The 18400-nt window shown below is 55.7% G+C and overlaps 7 protein-coding genes across 7 annotated transcripts; 3 read left to right on the plus strand and 4 right to left on the minus strand.

Annotated features, from left to right (window-relative positions):
• Positions 1-364: 364 nt before the first annotated feature.
• C8Q71DRAFT_266498 (uncharacterized protein) lies at positions 365-2642 on the minus strand. The gene is made up of 4 exons (XM_047917400.1): positions 2241-2642; positions 1584-2182; positions 1252-1530; positions 365-1201 (listed from the first exon to the last, which is right to left on the minus strand). The coding sequence occupies exons 1-4, from the start codon at positions 2555-2557 to the stop codon at positions 459-461; spliced, it is 1938 nt and encodes a 645-aa protein (XP_047775224.1). The 5' UTR covers positions 2558-2642; the 3' UTR covers positions 365-458.
• Positions 2643-3372: 730 nt separating this feature from the next.
• C8Q71DRAFT_880001 (P-loop containing nucleoside triphosphate hydrolase protein) lies at positions 3373-6320 on the plus strand (the record flags this gene model as incomplete). The annotated part of the gene is made up of 18 exons (XM_047928467.1): positions 3373-3633; positions 3695-3943; positions 4001-4157; positions 4211-4305; positions 4356-4491; positions 4544-4716; positions 4772-4848; positions 4900-4968; positions 5017-5068; positions 5121-5195; positions 5248-5267; positions 5323-5460; positions 5529-5647; positions 5703-5739; positions 5799-5829; positions 5887-5904; positions 5972-6124; positions 6180-6320. 18 exons carry the CDS (start codon positions 3373-3375, stop codon positions 6207-6209), a joined length of 1890 nt encoding a protein of 629 aa, XP_047775225.1. The 3' UTR covers positions 6210-6320.
• A 111-nt stretch (positions 6321-6431) lies between these two features.
• Positions 6432-7166, minus strand: C8Q71DRAFT_714305 (STE like transcription factor-domain-containing protein; the record flags this gene model as incomplete). Its single annotated transcript, XM_047920957.1, has 3 exons — positions 6432-6765; positions 6817-6887; positions 6936-7166. 3 exons carry the CDS (start codon positions 7164-7166, stop codon positions 6432-6434), a joined length of 636 nt encoding a protein of 211 aa, XP_047775226.1.
• Positions 7167-8632: 1466 nt separating this feature from the next.
• On the plus strand, positions 8633-11412 carry C8Q71DRAFT_777905 (uncharacterized protein). Its single transcript, XM_047924743.1, has 7 exons — positions 8633-8837; positions 8886-9532; positions 9590-9777; positions 9829-9999; positions 10058-10259; positions 10316-11035; positions 11089-11412. Exons 2-7 carry the CDS (start codon positions 9110-9112, stop codon positions 11200-11202), a joined length of 1818 nt encoding a protein of 605 aa, XP_047775227.1. The 5' UTR covers positions 8633-8837; positions 8886-9109; the 3' UTR covers positions 11203-11412.
• Positions 11413-13086, minus strand: C8Q71DRAFT_910210 (insert subdomain of RNA polymerase alpha subunit). Its single transcript, XM_047929079.1, has 6 exons — positions 12935-13086; positions 12832-12881; positions 12660-12781; positions 12405-12609; positions 12018-12352; positions 11413-11950 (listed from the first exon to the last, which is right to left on the minus strand). The coding sequence occupies exons 1-6, from the start codon at positions 13015-13017 to the stop codon at positions 11516-11518; spliced, it is 1230 nt and encodes a 409-aa protein (XP_047775228.1). The 5' UTR covers positions 13018-13086; the 3' UTR covers positions 11413-11515.
• Positions 13087-13194: 108 nt separating this feature from the next.
• C8Q71DRAFT_266621 (polysaccharide lyase family 14 protein) lies at positions 13195-15015 on the minus strand. Its single transcript, XM_047917401.1, has 5 exons — positions 14091-15015; positions 13921-14035; positions 13799-13870; positions 13663-13746; positions 13195-13590 (listed from the first exon to the last, which is right to left on the minus strand). Exons 1-5 carry the CDS (start codon positions 14695-14697, stop codon positions 13389-13391), a joined length of 1080 nt encoding a protein of 359 aa, XP_047775229.1. The 5' UTR covers positions 14698-15015; the 3' UTR covers positions 13195-13388.
• Positions 15016-15935: 920 nt separating this feature from the next.
• On the plus strand, positions 15936-17210 carry C8Q71DRAFT_266693 (uncharacterized protein). Its single transcript, XM_047917402.1, has 7 exons — positions 15936-16261; positions 16314-16355; positions 16417-16473; positions 16529-16580; positions 16635-16681; positions 16738-16819; positions 16870-17210. Exons 1-7 carry the CDS (start codon positions 16129-16131, stop codon positions 16994-16996), a joined length of 540 nt encoding a protein of 179 aa, XP_047775230.1. The 5' UTR covers positions 15936-16128; the 3' UTR covers positions 16997-17210.
• The last annotated feature ends 1190 nt before the right edge of the window (positions 17211-18400 follow it).

Consider the following 18400-nt stretch of genomic DNA (forward strand, 5'->3'; position numbering starts at 1 on the left):
CCTCCTCAAGGCGGAGGTTCGTGACATCCGTTGTTCGGTGCCAAGGCGAGTCCAGTCTTGTTGCGTCTACACTGCTGTTAACGGTGAAGGTTTTAGACGTGCGGTACGATCGACCTACTGCCTATGCACTGCATATGTGCAGAGTACATACCGATCGGTGAATGGAAAGTACCGCGTACAGCAACCGTCACGGACAGGCGGCACTGGAGCCCACTCTGTCGACAGGAGGACAGACTTGCACATCCTGCCTTGCAGAACGACGAATGCTGAAACAGGGTGGATGTCTAGACAAGCAGTCCAGAGGCGAACTGTGTCAAGCCCTTGCCGACGTCCCTTTGCATGGCGGGTCGGCATTGAGCGGACGCTGCGCTGCACGAACTAGGTTTTCCAAGCCACGACTACGTTCTACAATGATGCGACGAGTGACGTACGATAGCGATACAGAGCGATAATTATCTTCATCCACCCTTGACGACTTCGCGCCACAACGGTGTCAGAGCTTGTGCTACAGTGTTTGATGCCACCTCCAAGCAGCTGCGGGTCTCCTCGTCTGTTACGCTTCTCAGGACTCCTCTTGCCCGCCAACGGTCTGGGTGGAAGCGCCTATGGCTTTCCTGAATAAAGGCCTTGTAGTCTTGTGGTCTCATATACGCTCGAACAGACCTGAAGAAAGCTTCGACAGCGTTCCAGTCGATGTCCTCGATCGATAGCATGGCCGGAGAGCGCAGAACAGGCCACGGGATGACATTGAACGTAGCAGGGCTGTCCTCCGCAAACTTGGCGCTGTCGAACGTCTCGCTGAGCACCTTGTAGCGCTCCAGAGCGCGTGCTGTCGTCCAGGGCCCGTATGACCACCGCTGCTGCTGTTGCTGCCGGCGGCGCTGTTCCTGTTCGTGCGCGGCGTTCTCCCTGGCAGCTCTCGCTCTGCGCTCCGCCTCAGCCCGTTCGGCCTCTTGCCGGCGCCGGCGCGCTTCCGCCTCTGCGGCCTGTCGCTGAGCTTCGCTCTGCACCCGTCTCCTCTCTTCTTCCGCGCGCTCCGCTTCCATACGCCTGCGGGAAGCCTCTTCCCACAAAGGCTTGTCCTTCTCCAGCTCAGCGAGCTTCCGCCGGGATTCTTCGATCGCAGCTTGACGAAGCGCCTCCTCATCAAGCGAACCTTGGTTGGGGGCCCCTGGAGCCTGGTCAGGCGGTTGCTCATGTCCTACTGTATGACTGAGGAAGGTTGTCCCTGATGAAGATAAACGTGCATACCATGCGTGTTTCCTCCGCTCCCGAAATCTTCTGGAATGTCCGTCATGAGATCGTGGAGGAATCTGTCGTGCCACGCTGCCCTATTGCTGTCGAAGCGAGCCTTGAAGCTCTCCATCCTGCGCCGTTCCCGCTCAGTACGCTTGGCTTCGTACTCCTGCTTGGACGCCCCAGGCGAAACCGTGCGATGGCGCTTTCTTGACTGACCCTCCGCATAGTCTGAAGAATTCGTACTGGCTTCCCCAGATTTGGAGGGACTTCGCACCTGAGGTTCGGGTGAGACTACGGGATGCGATGAGTATTCAACATGTTCTGCATCGTGTGGCAAGGCTTACTCTTCCGCTTGGCCGTATTTGTTGGCGGCACGTTTCCTGAGCGACCGTTGTCGAGATCATCTGCAGTCAGGTCTACCATGTCGATTTCCTGTACGTCATCGAAAGCAGTATTCATTGGCTTGCTCCGAGAAGCGGTCTTCTCTCTTCGCCACCGACGTTGAGACTCTGTCTCTTCCCTCGTTCTTCTTCGTGGGCCCGTCCTACTTGACGGCTTATGGCTGCCTGGCGGCATGGAACTTCCCTTCGACGACTCCACAAGAAGGTCTTCTACTTCGTCTTCCTCGTCATCAACAGGGATAGGGTGCGCCCGATCGCTACCGAGTTCACTCATATAGTCGGACGGGGCAGCTGAGCGGAACCGCTTGCGAGAATGTCGTGGGGCTTCGTCCTCGGAGGGCGTCGACAGGCGGCGTTTCGACCTGAGCGCGTCAGGAGCACCATCCGCGGTGTGGCGCTCTGTTCCGGCTTCTGCAGCCGGCTCTTTGACCTTCCTACGGGAGATCGTAGGCATAGCAGGCGGTGTCGGTACGAAGCACTCATACTCCGTAGTGTCTAGTTTGTAGATGTCCCACTGGTCCTGCGAGCAATATACAACTTCCCTGGAAAGGCCCATACCATCGATTGTCAATCACCACAACGTACAGCGAGCGAGCTTACCCGCAAATATCGACCAGCCTAGGCCAATTCCCCTCGCTATCCACTCCAGGTCCTAAACGAGCGCGAGGGACGAAGCGCCAGAAACTCGTGCCTTCGGGCCCTGGAGTTGTCTCTATCACGATCCGCTTCGGACGTGTCGGCTCCTCGTTCAGGGAAAGGTTTTCCAGGGTCTGTGGTCTAGGATATGCAGCGAGAGGGTGAAAGGACGCGAACGAGAGCGTCGATCCCGAGATGCGATGAAGGCGCGCTGGTTGTGTCGGATCGAGAATTCCGGGGGTCGTGCCATGGATGGAACGGAAGGTAGGTTGGGTTGTCATTATGAATTGACATGAGTAGGGTCGTCAAGTAATCCAATGTAAATCGTAGGCGGGTCGCCTAGACGCAGCCGTCGCAAGCGGAGAGTTGACTGCACTCGAAAACTCGAGAGACTCGCGCGACGCGCACGGCGCGATGGCAGATCACGTGGTTATGTTGAAGAGGGCGTTCTTCAACTTCTTGAATCTTCGTCACAGTCGACGATATTAAGCGGCTTATACGCCTTCCGCATCATATATAAGCCATATATGTGCGTAGACTCATATGCCTTCCTCGTTTCTGTATGTCGAGTGTTGATAAAATGCGATGATGCAGCTTTAAGATCGAGTGCGACAATGTGTGTATCGACCGTCTTCGGCAAGTGCCGCCGACTGGCGGGTACCGGCTGTGGCGGCGTGACTGTTCGCGCCGGCCTGAGTCGCTGAGCGGCAGTCGCTGCCAGGTCGCTGCAAGCCTTCGATCAACGAGCCTCCATTTGTTGCAACTTGCAAGCACTGTCCTCGGCCTGAGACCACCTCTGACGCGGTATTTGCCAGTCGGTGCGTACAAGCAATGGCTTGCATATTAGTCAGCATCTTGATCGAGGTCTACCCGCTACAAGCTCAGTGACAGTCGAGTGGTCGACGGAACGGCCGGGACATCTCCAGACTGTTCTCAAGCACTGGAGTGGCGAGTCATTGAGAGTCAAGACGCTGTCAACTCTCTGACTCTTTGTACGATCTCGCTCAGTTAAGGCGAACTTCGCTCGACTCGGGAACCAGAGACATCTCAGGCAGCTGCCATTCCAGAACCCCCAGGTCGACGCGTCGCGTTAAAGATGACGACCAAGACTAGCCTGCGCACCTTCCAGTCCGAGATTGAGAAAATACGACACCGGGAGGTTGTCCGACAAAGAGACCAGACCGCCGCGGAACGAGCGAAGGAGAAGGAGTCCAAGAAGACCCCGGTCCGCTCTGGTGCTGCTGAACTATCCACATCAGCTCCCACACAGGGAGGCGCCATCGATCCACAAGTGAGAGAGCCTGCGGGATTGTCAGATGCGGGTGCGGGGTTGTCAGATGTGGATGAGCAAATACAGGTACGCTGTGCTTCATCGATCGCGTAGCGCAGAGGCTTCATGTGTCATTACTTCACTTCAGTCATTATTACTTTCCGCCTCTTCCGCGGACCATGACAAGGCGCGAGATATCATCGCATCAATATTGACCAGGCGCAAAGGAGAGTATATACTGCGAATAGGTGCACATCCACCACACTCCAAGCTATTCTCGAAGACGCCTGGTTCGCTCGAGGGATCAGACGCATGGCATGGCACGGCCCGGACTGTAGAAGAACTCGATGCACTTCAGCGTGAGGTGCAGGAGATTGTGACAGATATCGGAGGCGTGGTATGTCTTTCAATCTGAACACACCGACCCATGCGCGTCAACCCACATCATACTCAGACTACAGTTTTGTTCGACACAAGAACAGAGCGTCCGCGAGCGACCTTGCTCCTTCGATTACCTCCTGCGGACGTTTCTGTCACCCCGGAAGTCCGGTGCGCTGTCGTCGGAAACGTCGACAGTGGCAAGTCGACCACTCTGGGTGTCTTGACTAGAGGTGAATATGACAACAGCTTTAGGCTAGCTGCTTCTTCATGCAAACAATCACAGGGGCACTTGATGATGGTAGAGGGCGTGCCCGCGTGAGTTTATTCCGACACAAACACGAGATTGAGAGTGGGCGGACGTCTAGCGTAGGGATGGAGGTGAGGCAAAATTGTGCATGTATGCGGTATTTAGCTGAACATCAACCAAGATCTTGGGCTTCGGGCCCTCTGGCGCACCAATACTGCCGTCAACTGCACATTTGAACGACGCAGAGGTGATCAGGCGAGAGAAACTGGGCTGGGAGGAGATCTCTGCAAAGGCTGCCAAGATTGTGTCCTTCATCGGTGAGCTTCAGCCTCAAAGGGAATACATCCCTCAGTGACGAGCCTGCCGTAGACCTTGCGGGCCACGAACGATATTTGAAGACGACACTCTACGGCCTGACTTCGGGGGCGCCGTCCTGCGTGATCCTCATCGTCGGAGGGAATGCAGGGCTCATCGGTATGTCAAAAGAACACCTCGCGATCGCTCTCGCCTTGAGCGTCCCCGTCGTCGTCTGCATCACGAAGGTAAATCGACAGACGCGGTGCTTAAAGGCAATGTGTGACATATTTCGGGAGACAGATTGACATGACACCACCGAATGTCCTGACGAAGACAATCGAGCAGGTGACCAAGATCATGCAGAGCCCTGGCTGTCGGTGAGTAGATAGCGGTCTCACGTTAGCCGCAGGTGACCGACAGCTGCGAAGGAAAACAACTGTCTTCGTGCAGTCAGCTGAGACTGCGGTAGAGCTCTCGCAAGTATTTGCTGCTGAACGGTACGTATGGCAGTCGGTGCCCTGACTGGGAAGCTGACGACATTCCAGATTATGTCCCGTGTTTCAATTATCGAATGTCACAGGAGCCGGGCTTGACTACGTGAGTACCGCCTCATGGAGTGACGCCATATAGTGGGCTTGACAACTTCCAGCTACGAACATTCTTGAATTTGCTGCCTGCTAGCGAGAGTGACACAGAGAAGTTCGCAGCCGACCAGCCATTAGAGGTAGCGTCAATGCCCATGCTCTCACGTCCCTCGATTACTTACACCTCTGCAGTACTCAGTGACAGAGATTTGGTACGACCAATACTCTCTTTTTGTTGGAGCGCTTTCATGACGGGCATACCCGAAGGTCGGTGCCATATGTCGGCACTGTAGTCGACGGTATCTTGAACAGCGGTACCATAAAGAATGGCGACTCTGTGCTAATCGGCCCGGATGCCAACGGCAACTATCAGAGCACGGTTGTGAAGTCAATACAACGCAAGAGGTAGGTACCATGCCTCGACACGAGCCCTTGGCAGCGTCAATGTCATTCTACTCTTCTATCATATCCAGGGCCCCGGTAACTAGCGCGGAGGCTGGCCAGTGCGTGTCGCTCGCCCTTAAGCGTGTCCGGAAGTCGGCCATACGGAAAGGCATGGTACTCGTGCACAAGAGCGAGACGCCTCCAAGAGGTGGGTCTCCGTCGCTCCGTGATAGAATATGGCTCGGTTCATCTCCGCTCTGCAGCCGTGCGGCGATTCGAGGGGCAGGTCCTCATCCTATAGTGAGCAGCGCCGTCTACTGTCATTTTCCGCCGCGGAGAGGTGCTCATATCGCCGTTAGTCATAATACAACGTTGCAGAAGAACTACCAGGTGAGCCACTCTGTGATCCTCCATCATCGGCGATTGCTTACGCGATGGTCTATGAAGGCTATGCTTCATTGCGGGGTGCGTATCCGTGGAGCTTCTCTGTGGAATATTGCTGAGTCTGTTGTGTCCCGGCGGCGGCGCGCAGGCCATCCGTCAGACCGTGCGCATAGTGAACATGGACCACCCTCAAGGCATACTTCGAACAGGCGATCGTGCCACGGTTACTTTTGAGTTCATATCTCACCCAGAGTTCATCAAGGAAGGGATGAAACTCCTCTTCAGGGAGGGGAAGACGAAGGCATGTCTACCACTCAATGTTCAGCGGCGCATGGACATGCTAACGGGTTCACAAGGGTCTGGGCGTCATTACACGATTATTATAACCTTGTAACCATGACGAGCTGGCGACGACCGCGCAGATAGGGCGGAGATGACCTCGCCATTGTACAATACGATGAGGGCGACACCCGCAGCGCGGCCCGGGCTCTTCTATTGTTTCTTCTTCTACGGACAGTCCATCTGTACTTCACTGTGTGTACCAATTCCCGATGTAAAATCTATGGTGTACGAACAACAGGGTCCACAGCCAAATCGGCTAAGCATAATCAGAGCTGCCACTTTCTACGCCCACCTCTCCGCGAGACGCTCGTGCCGCCAGGGCCCGGGCTGGACGCAGTGGAAACAGACATGGGGGATGCCCGCTCCCCCTCTAGTTCGAGCTCGTGTGCGCGCACGGCGGCCTCTAGCTCGCCCTCACCGGCGATGCGGCCCTGCGCATCGCTGAACTGCTCGTATAGCGAGCGCTTCGTGTCGTATGTATATCGGAAGGATTGTGCGGGCTCCCCGGTGACCACGGTGGTCGTCTCGAGACCTTGGCGTTCGCGCTTCAGGTCGCGTTCGAGGGCGTCGAGGAAGAGACGGTCGTGCGGAACGGAAAACCTGCGGAGAGTGAGAGGTGCGGAAGATGGGGCGGTGGTGGAGGGGTCATACCAGTAGAATACCTTTTGCTTTTTCTGCGTGCGGATGCATTGATACTTGAAGAGCAGTTCAAGGAATGGTGACTGCGTCTGTGTCAGTTTCATGCATAGTAGTGAGGGCTCAGTACACACCTTTGGCTCTTCGAGACATGCATCTACACCCGGCTTCAGATTCCTCAAGTCACTGAACACGCCCTCCTCGAACTTCTTCATGTTGCGCACGGGCCTGCCGAACGCCTCGAACCGGAAGACAAGAGCACGCACGATATCTGTGCCCGTGATATGGTACAGCCCGTCCCAGAGCACGCAGCTGACGTATTCCATGTTCGGCAGGAGGAAGCGGTTCAGGGCGGGGTGCGACATCGGGTCATCGGGAGTATTCGAGCCTCCCGGGACCGGGGAAGACGAAGAAGTGTGTGTCCATCGCGCAGGGGCCGTGGCAAGGAAGAACTTGAGGCGATTGAGGTGCTCGAGCAGCTCGCGCTCGTGGAAGGTGAGAGGGCGGCTGAGCGCGCTCTCGAGGGCGGGGTCGTGGATCATCGCTGCGGCGGTACGCTCGCGCAGCGTCCGGCCTGCGTCCACAGCCATGTCCGTGTCCCCAGAGTCGTCGAAATCGTAGTCGTCTTCTGCGTCTGCATCTACGTCCTCGTCGTCATGGTAATACCGCTCTGTGTCCGGCGTCACCTCGTGTGCTTCGCGAGAACCAAGATGGCGTGTTCGGTGCTGGTCTTGTTCGGGCGCATATGAGACGACAGAAGCATCGAAGGCGCGTGGGTGGGATGACACGGAGGGCAGGCGGGAGTGGCTCGGCGGGTGGTGGTATGGTGCAGGCTCGTACCGGTCTAGGGTGTCCATGAGAAAGAAGTAGAAGAGTGCATCACAAGAGAGAAAGCTGACCTATTGCTTACCTCTGGCAGGTTTGATGGTCTCGTACCGCATCCGAATCAAATAAACGGAAGACGTGATAATTCGGGTACCAAATCCGCGAGGGAGGACCGGCGTCTCCCTTCGCGAGCACTGTCAAGCGGGGTACGTAGTACGTATCTGTGCATACCTTTTGTGTCGAGTCCGCGATACCCGCAGAGTCGGCGACAGAATAGGATGGTGGTCTGGGATGGTCGAGTGGAAATCCGAAATGGGGATAACAACGAAGAGCGTCCTGTAAAGGAACACCGTCTTCTGTTGTGGAAATGGGTCCCTCATTAGGCAACTGTGCACATCCGCCACCGCCTCGCGATCGACGTACAATGTTTGCAACTGCTGTGCTCAACAACTGTCTGTCTTCAGATTCACCGTCGATGTCCTAACGCGCTTCAGACGCGTTCAGAACCAGTCAAGCATTGTTGAAAGATGCAGCAATCATATCTCGACTCTCGACATGTGTCTACGGTACGGTACACGGTTCATACTTACGGTCCCTCATTACTTCCGTGTCTGATGTTTCCTACGATCCGATCTGCCTACAGTCTATCGATGAATGCAGCAATTCACTTTCTTGTGTAACTCAGTGGATCGCTCTCCATGTCTACAGTGTTGCACAACCCATGATGTCAGGAATGATTGAAGTGCTTACGAACTGCAACCTGCCTCAATGTGCTTCCCCACTCGTCTCAGTGCACAGGAAGACCGCAGTCATTGGCGGATATTGGCAAGTATCTGCAGGTGGAAGCAGATGGAAGCATGGCGCACGGTGGTGGCGGTTTGGTGGACCGGCGGCGACGCGCGCGGATGGGCCACAGTAGGCGAATTTGACTGTGTGCAGCTGTGTGCATCAAATTCACAAGCAGGGTCTGCGCCTCGAGTCGGCTCTCGTTCGGCAGCTCGTTCGGCAGCACTCTCCTTCGGTCGACTGCGCGCGGGCCCGCCCTGAGCCCGCCTCTTCGGGCTTGCTCTCCGCCTCCTCCCCTCTCGCTCAGCTTGTCCTCAGCCCTACTGTAAGTGGCCCGGCCACAATAGGGTTCACTCGAGTGGCCCGTCAGAACTCAATATTACTGCGTGAGGCGGTGCAGGCGGTTGAACGTGACCAGAACCTGGGTGTGTATGCCGTGCGCACTCACCGTCTGGAGCTAACCGCAGTCCCAGCCCACGTAACCCGTGCGCTCCTGTCCTACTCAAACCGCTGGACACTGGACAGATTTCCCACCTAGAACCCAGGTAATCCACCCGAATACCTCAGCACCGGTGTCTGGCCACGCTCGAGGTCATCGATTGAACCTTGCGCCTCAGGTCCCTCCAGCGGGCAGGCGCGCGGCCTCACAGCCCCCGAGGCATCCCAGGGGAGTGCCAGCGAGCCTGAGCAGACCGTCATGTCCATGATGGCTGCCGCAGCTTCAGCGTACGACGAACACGTTCTGCGACGGGTCCAATCTACCGGCGACCTCCCCAATCCTCCACCCTCCGTACGGCCGAGCCCGCATGGTAGCCTGCGTCGCTCGGAAGGCGTGGTCCAGCGTCCGGAGCCCTTGCATCTGACTGGACGAAGCCACGGTGCACGTCCTTCGTTCGATTCTCTGGAAGCTGCTCTTGCTCAGCTGCACGACCCTCCGCATCTCCCACCGCACCCGCCTCGACAACGCACACCGAGGATAAGACCACGGCCGCAACAACAAGAAGATGTGCCGACTTTGCTCGACAAGCTTCTCATGCTGTTTGGACTGTCGGGAGCCGACGCGAAAGCACGGAGAGAGTTCATATCGTTCGTGTGGAACGTCGGGTTTGCCATCGCGCAGGTGCATATAGCCCATACTCCCTGATTTAGAGCCAGCTCATGTGTTCGAATGGCTCAGTACATCATCATAATTACGCTCCTGGCGTATTCCGCTCACCACGAGAGCCCAACAAACCCAGGTCTCAGTGAATGGGAAGCGTGCTCCCGACCGCTGGGTGCATGGGACTCGATCTGGTTGATCCGAGTAGCACTTGGTCTGCTCTTGTCAATATGGGGGTATCGTCGCGACAGAGCTGCGCGTTTCATGTGAGTACCACATCTCCTATTCAGCACTCGGCTCATATATGCGTCCACCAGCCGCGAACGCAACGAGAGGAACGAAGAACTTGAGAGTTCCAGGCCTCCGCCAACAAGTCCTCATCGCCATACTCGCGGGCGGGATCCGCGGTCTCCTCCGATATGGGACACTGATGAGTATATGCAAAGAGCTAACAACCCGCCGGACACAGAATCGCATCTCTACTCTCGGTCTGTCTCGTCACTAGACCCTCATTGGGTCCTACTTAGTACTGATCGAAACAACCAGGTTGTCCCTCCTTGGCACATTCATGTCGCTCGCGTGGTTCCTCACCGCCCACATCCTCGAGTACACCTCCGTGAACGACTGCCGGCACTCCTCGCCACACCTCTGGTGGCTCACCTTCGGCATCCTCTGCATCCTCTACCTCATGGTGCTCGAGATCTTCCTCCTCGGTCTGCTCGTCTTCGTCTTCGGCCCGGTGCTCTACGTAAGTCCCCGTCTTCCCCATACGCTAGGCGGTCCACCGACTCATCACGCACACAGCTACTGTGGAACGTCATCCTGCTGTGCCTCGGCCGCCACCCGCTGCAGAACCCGCACCAGATCAAGCCCGAGATTGGGAAGCTCCCGAAGCAGGTCGTCAACCAGATCCCACTCGTGCTCTACATCCCACCACCCCCTGACGACCCCCAAGCCAGCTCACCTTCCAAGACAAGCTCACCGACTGTCCCTGCGCCTGCGTATAGCTACCCGCCCACGCGCAAGCCGTCGTTCCAGCCGAAGCGCAGGTTCGCGTTCTTCCGTAAGCGGGGGAAGGCGCAGAAGGGCGGCGACGGCAAGAAGGCCGATGGAGGGACGGCCGACAAGAATGGCGAGCAGAAGATGGAGACGGACCCCGAGAGGATGACGTGGGAGGAGCGCTGGGAAACGGGCGACTACCCGTTCGTACGCCTGGAGGGTAACCGTGCCGTGTGTGCGATCTGTCTGCTCGACTTTGAACCGCCGAAGAGGGTCGACGGCGAAGAGGGCGACAACGAGAAGGTGAAGGAGGCGGATGATACCAACGTAAAAGGGGATGGCGTGAGTGAGAAGGTGGACTTGGAGGTGGAAGGGGAGCAAGACGAGGCGGGTGCGCCGGATGAGTCGGTGCATGAGGTGCAGGTGGACGAGGTCACGGAGGAGGAGCGTCAGCATCTGAGACTGGACGATGCTGGAGAGGGCGCCGTTCCGCTGCGCTTGCTCGGATGCGGGCACGTCTTCCACGTACGTCTGTTCCTTCGTACCGAGGGTTCATGCTGATTGATCGCCTTCAATAGCGTACATGCGTCGACCCGTGGCTGACGGATGTCTCAGGGCGGTGTCCGATCTGCCAGCGACCGGTCTTGCAGCCTACGAAAACCAAGTCCAACAGGAGAGATTCAAATCCTTGAGCGTGACAGAGATGGTTGTGTCGGACTCCTTGTTGTAATTCTGTACTCTTGTTTCTGATCATCTTGCTCTCGACGTACTAATATGCAAGTACCCACCTGTCATGACCGTCCCGTGTTTTATCGTAGACTGTTTCTGTACTCTTGACGATAGCCGCGCTGTAGATTAACCTGTAGCATGGAATGTTCATTACTTTTGCCCGCCTCAATGTAGCCATACAGGCCACGTAGTGTCGCAAACAGGATGCGAGAAGACGGCAAGGAACAACAGCGATAGCATTTACACAGTAAGATACGAGACCAACCCAGCGCCCACCTACGTATTCCACCCATTCGTCTGTCCCTGTGGGCTTGAACCGCTTCCCCATGCACCACCTCCCCAGCCTGAGCCAGAACCCGCAGGACTGCCCGCATTCCCCCATCCTCCCCCGCCGCCACTACCACCACCACCACCACCACCACCACCACTACTACTACTACCGCCGCCGCTGTTCACTGGACTCCAGCCCCCGCCTCTCGGAGAAGCACCCCAGCCCCCTCCTCCGCCCCCAGGACGGTTCCCAGGACTTCCTGACGCCCCCCAGCCTGCAGCGCCTCCGTTTCCCCAGCCACCCGGGCCACCAGCGCCGCCGTCCGGAGCTCCATTCGCTGGGTGCGCTTCCGCGGGTGCCTGGAAGTCGCTTGGATCGCTGTTGGCGGTGTTCATACCAAGAATAAGGGCGGCCAGTTTTGCTCTGAGGTGGTGCAGGCCCTGATTCGGGAGTCGCGAACTCAGCGTTAAGACGGTCGGGCTGCGTAGGCACTGTCTGGCTACTCACCCTCAGAACTACCTCCTGTGGCCCGAGACTGCCGTCCGTCTCGACGTCCATGTAGAACTTGTTCGGCTTCGCGTGGAAGTCGAATGGCTCGTCGTCCCGCGGGGGCTCCTCCTCCTTCGCGTTTTCGCTGAGTGGCCATTCCGCACGCGCGTCGCTCTCGTACCAGTAGGATGTGTGCCGGAGCTTGTTGTGCGGGTCGTACTCGAAGGCGACTGCGGAGCAGGGCGACCACTTCGCGTGCTCCTTGGCGATGCCCTTCTTAGCGATGCAACGTACCCGGAGTTCTTGCCCTTTACGGATTTTGCAGATGAGAACCGGCGGCGTGTTTGGGTCGTCTGCGTAGTATGGTCAATGGGACAAAGTGCAGGACAGGCCGCAGCAGCGCACCTTTGGCGATGGGGTGCCCGAAGTCGTCTGCCCGCTTGCCCACCTCCTCACCTCCGTCGTCCTCATTCCAGTTCTGGCTCCCTAGTCTCGGGCCGGTGACATCTAGGTGAGCACTTGTGACGTCCATGGTCACCATCTCGTTGCAAGCGACGTTCAGCCTCAGTTCGACCGCACAAAATTGACACCACGATAGACATGTGCAATCCTGTAGGTTGCATCAGAGGGATGCCCGTGGATTTGAAACGTGATGCATACCCGAGTATATCGCATGCCTTCGTCACAATGTTGTGATAGCAGCGGGATCATGCCCAACCGGTGCGCAATAAACTCGTCCGGGAGAACAGTGGTGTTCGTCTCGATTTCCACCATGTCAATCGCTGCAGCCAGTGTAAGTCTACGAGAATGAATGGTACAGCAAGCCACGCACCGACTGTCGGGATGTCCGCCATCATGACCCTCCTGAAAGAATTTGCAAACCTGACGACCACGTTAGGAGCGGATGCAGCCTCGGAGCGACGGACAAAACATACGCGAGGTCGACGTTCTCCAGGACGAAGTCGACATGATCCTTTTTGTACTCTCGTATGCGGACAATTGAATTGTCGCCAGACATTTTGAAAGCAATGATATGGAGGAATTGGATTGGTACGCGACCACAGTAAGTACTTGTCGCGGTTGTGGCTTAAGCTGTTTGCGCTCAGTGGGCTTGGCCTCTCAGTGTCTTACGTAACGGGGCGCGGTTCTTCAGATGTTCTGGGCGCCTTCCTGAGTCGTCGCTTTCTGTCAGGTTATTTATCCCAATTCTGTGCTTCCACGCTTCCACCTGTCGCAGCTGCATCCCGATCATGAGCATATAATAAACTCAGAGCAGCACCGCACGCGGCGGGCCAGTGTACCTCTGACAACGGTCAGTCTCCGATGTGACGGCACTAAGTACGTGCAGACAGACTATGACAGGCTACTGGTGAATCTTGTATATGTGCTCTACAACATCGCATACACGAATACCAAGAGGCCAACGCTCAGGCTGAACGAGTCCGGGCCCCATCTCCTTGGTTGGCACTTCAACGCCGAAGACGCGGTTCCGTTCGAAGCTGCGGAGCTGGCCCACATCTGGAAGCCGCGAAAGTATGTGTGCGTCGTATTTGGTGTCGCCCACGAGGAATTACTCCCACCGAAGAACGTTCTGTAAGACGAAGTAGCAAAACATCGTAATTGGTGTCAGCCTCACAAAGAGAGAAGCAAGAGTGGTACGCACGAGAAGAATAGTCCGCCGATATTGATGTCTGAGGTACTGCGGAACTGCAGGCTCGACAGCGTTATAGCTGGAACATTGTTGTAACTACGCGGGGGGATGTGAGTATTCCTGTACGGCAAATATGCATACGACTCACTACAGCGCTACTTGTCCGTTCGCTTTGTTGACAGGGTTGTTCAAACTCACGAGCATCGTCACTCGGTTCCATCTGCAGGCACAAATATGTAAACGAGCCGCCAGGTTATCGGCTGCACTTACGCTCCTGACTGGAAGCTGAACGCTCCGCGATCGATGCTCGTTCCGTACCCATCGTCGTTGCACATCACATTCGAAGAGTCGCAGAACTTCTTTGATTCGAGGGCATACGCATATACTGCACGGTGAACTCACCTTTAGCTCAATGACTTCTGTAGTCGTCAACTACGCACCTTCCCCGTCTCCGTCCGTCCTCCACATTGTCCTCGAGGTGAAGCAATTGGAACCATTCGCTGCCTCACCACCGGAACAGCCATACACGTCTGGGCCGCCTCGCAGCCCAGGGAGCTTCCCGCCCTTGACCCAGTCAAAGTCGGCGTCAAATGCTACCTCGTACGTCACTAGCATCGAGTTCCAGTTCTCGCCTGACCCAGAGCTGTTCGAAGAGGTGTTCCACAGGGCGTAGAACTGTGCGCCTCCAGTATCGTGCGAGTAACTTCCTGCCGGATAGGTCACTTGCAGGACGGGCGAAGTTGTATTGCCATCGGCGGAGTCGGACAAAGAGGTCGAAGAGTTGTTCGGGAAAGGATCGTCAACGAATGCAAGGTTGGATGCCCCATTTTGTATCTTTCCGTTACTGAGACCCCAAGAGGACACCAGATACGATGCGGCATCAGACGCAGATAGCGCGGACGTCGGTACGGGCAAGGCAGTACTGGCCGTCAGCGCATACATCGATGCCAGCGATGCTGGTGGAACTATCGGCGAAGACGCCGCAGAAGCCACGTCCATGCCCAAGAGCAGCGCAGAGATGCAACTCGAAACGATGAAACGAGGCATATCTGGAGCGGATAGTGGTTACAGGGGGTTCCTCCAAGTAATGGCCGAGTGCCCTGTGCAAACATCCCTGTGTTCAGGGAATTCGACATTACTATCTGGCCGAAAGGTCATGTTGCGAATGGGACCGCCGGCCAAGTGGGCGGTCGATGGGCACATCCCCGTCCTGAACACGGCTTGATTGGGTGGACTGGTCAAGCATTCCTGAGAGGTCCGACGAGCACGGGTGGATGTGATGAATAGTCCTATCTTACAGCCGCTGCACCCAACTCGGGAACGCAAGTCAAGGACGGTCAGCCCAGAGACTGGGTCATCGATGACAAACAGGACTGAGCGCTAGGAGGTCAGTGTGCTGAATTGTACATGAGATAGTATGCGGCGACGTCTCGCTCCTCACTTGTTTCAGGTACGTCAATCTGTAAAACCAGCACGTTTGTTGCACGAATGGTCGCATTCATCAGGTAGTGAGGTCTTGCGACATTCACGGCCCGACCGTGGAAGTACTTGAACGTTGCGATCCCTGCAACTGCAGATGGCACACAGCAGACGCCACAAGGTGATCATTCTGTTCGGCAGACGAATGATAACGATACCGATCTGTCTACTCAGGTCCCTTCATCCACCGCTAGTGACATCACGCAAACTCAGATGAATGGTCGCAATCTCGACAGAGGTATCTGTACCCAACTCATGTATTCGGACCTCTCTGAGATTACCAGCGACCTTGCTTCTCATCCAAATTCCAAGTGAGGTAAGTATTGATAGTGTCGGAATGAGAAGGAGACATATGTGTAACGAGCTAACTAGGGCGTGCGCAGCGGGTGATCCAAGTGCTTACTCGAGTATTGATCGCAGGCTGCACCGCCGATGCCATTTTTCAGTTGCATACACTTACGGGCGGAGGTGCGTTGCTCGTGCTTCAGACCGGCGTTGTAATAACTGTTTGATACCCTGTGGCATATGCAGGTGGACAAGCCTAATATAAGACATCGTCTGGACGTTGAGAACCAGTGCACGGTCGTGGGGTGATGCCTGCTAGTAACCACCGAAAGCGAGGTGAGTCGACTGTTCAATCGATATGCGTTCTGCTTGTCCTTAAGCAGTGTACCTGTCTTCGTCATCAGGTACTCTGCGGGTGCCATAGAGCACACTATGCGGACCAGTTGTCGATGAAACCCGCCTGACAACCCGACTGATATGAACAATGACATCTATGTTACCGTCATCGGCAGCGAGGCACGGTGCACATAGAACAATGCTTCCGTCAAATGTTCCCAAGTGTCCGAAGTCAAACTTCCATTGGCAGGAGGACACCGGTCCCTTCGAAAGCTGTATCCTCAATCTGTCCAGAACCGTACACATAAGATAATCAAGCATCGACCACGCTCTTGAACCAACTTCCTCCATCCTCCCCGATACTACAGAACTCTATACATGGCTCGATGGATTTTGTCTCTCTCCGTTCTGTCGTGCTGTTGGATGATGGTTTCCGCTTCAAGCGCGCCTACCTGCTACAATGGTAGCGATACCCTCCAGTGGTATATGGACGCAATTGGCGAGACACCATGTATGAAGCACGTGTCTGCGAGGAATGCACTGTCTCACCCCACTGCTCGTAGGCGCAACATATCAGCGATTGAGGCAAATCTGCAATGACAATTGTACGTCGTCGCATCGCACATCGCCGCTCGTTTCTGCTCATGTATGTGTGATCTACTACAGATACGACCCCAACATGGGCCATCGACACCCCTACAGATCAGTGTGACGACCCACTGAGTACGTTCGTCTGTTTGGTTCACTGCTGCATCCCTTAATATTGATCACGCACAAGGCACTTGCTGCTGCAACTCCATCGCGTGGTCGATACGGATGCTGTGCATCAAGTACGTCTCCGAAGGTTTCCGCTGCTCTGGTTCATCTCATTTCGTCCAACTCAGCTGTGAATGGGACGAGTTCGGCGTGGGCGATCCTGGACACTCTGCAGGTATGCGATCTCATATCCGTAGCTAATATGCCCCTGAACGAACATGATGGCGGTAGGCGCGGGTGCCTATTACAATTACCGATGGAGTACGGGGGTGCCAAATAATGGTATATATTGCGGGGACGGTCACAACCAGACGTATGCTTTCACTGTCGAGTTCGGAGTATTGTTCACTGATGCTCTCGTAGGTTGCCGGAAACCCTTCAGCAAGCGGTTTGCGACAGGGGGATTCGGCTTGGTGACTTCTTGTACAACATATTCTGGCCAGATGGTTCATGGTATGCCCACTCCCGTGCATCTTTCGTGTCGTCATAATGGTCTAACCACCATTCGACGATCCATTGATTCAGGGACTTGTAAGTTTAATATCGCTGCCTGTGGTAGGATTGACTGATATTCCGCTTCATGACAGCTCCACTTTTGAAAGTTTCGCTGAGGAACTTCTGGCATCGCACAGCAATCAATCTCTTGACTCATGCACGAGTAATTCGAGCACGGACGCTACTGCTCACAAGAAGGCTGACGCTGTCGCAATAGTCGGCGGCTCTCTAGGTGGTGCTTTGGGGATCGTATTACTCGGTGCAATCATGGCAGTCCTCTATGTTAAGCGGCGTTCTCTGCGAAAATCTCGTCGTCCCCTTGTGGACTCGATAGACGAGCGGCCAAACCTTAATCGATCACCGACCCTTCCAGTGGATGTGCGCAATGACTTCATCACTGCATACCTTCGGACCGATCAATCTTCAGGTCTTCCATTGAGTTGGGAGACGTCGCGTGAGTCGCATGTCGGATTAGCGCGAGTGGCTGAAATCCATTTCCTCTGTAGAGCGTACATCATCGCTTGCGACACACAGCGAAACAGACCTAATATCGGGTGACTTGTTTACATCCCCACCGACCGACGTCGATGCACCTGAGGATGTCAGGACCAACCGCCGCGGTAGGAAAGGGGGGCGCCGGCCCGGAAAGAGCAAGCGTTCACATTGGAACAAGATGGTAGCTCCTCCAGTGGAAGAGCTACGCGAGCGCGACGGGGGAATATCGGTACAGGAGTCGCGGTTGCTGACGGTGTGTCGTACCATGTATTCAAATTTGGGATGAACACAAGAGCGACTGGCGGCTTCGTACCATCCGGAGACTCCAAGGCAAGCCAAGAGGGCGTGAACTGCTGCAACATTTTCTGATCCATCTCGCCATCTAGGTGTAATCATATGTGGAATTGCTTGAGTTCGCCTCCCACTTTACTCATTCGTGACGTGACGGTAATTTCAGAGAACTTCCGAGCTGTCTCATTGTCTTGTCGATACTTTTCTCAACCTCCTTCGCTATCTAGTCGATCACTGTGTTAGACTCTACTCGGTGTCTATGTGCTCCTCCAGCGGACAAATTGGCAGAGTTGTATCTGAATCCACCACTGATAGTGGTCGAACACAGTGCACGATGCTTGGGCGTTTGACAACGTAACGCAGGTTAACCTCCAGTGGAGGAGATCGTCATGCCGTCAAGGCAAACTACACTGACTGAACCGTCGTTAGTTTCTCAAATAAAACCTCGGACGTCCACGGTGGATGCTCGTCAACCGAAGAGCAAGCGGCCTTCCTAGTGAGTACTGAATCCGTATTGCGGGCGTCTCATGATGCGGCCTAAGGAGTCATTGACTGACTATAATGGCCGTGGCAGTGTAGTGCAACCCTTACAATCACCCCCGTGTCGTGGCGT

This window comes from Rhodofomes roseus (genome assembly GCF_022264815.1).
Source record: "Rhodofomes roseus strain CIRM-BRFM 1785 chromosome Unknown C8Q71scaffold_22, whole genome shotgun sequence".
Lineage (NCBI taxonomy): Eukaryota > Fungi > Basidiomycota > Agaricomycetes > Polyporales > Fomitopsidaceae > Rhodofomes > Rhodofomes roseus.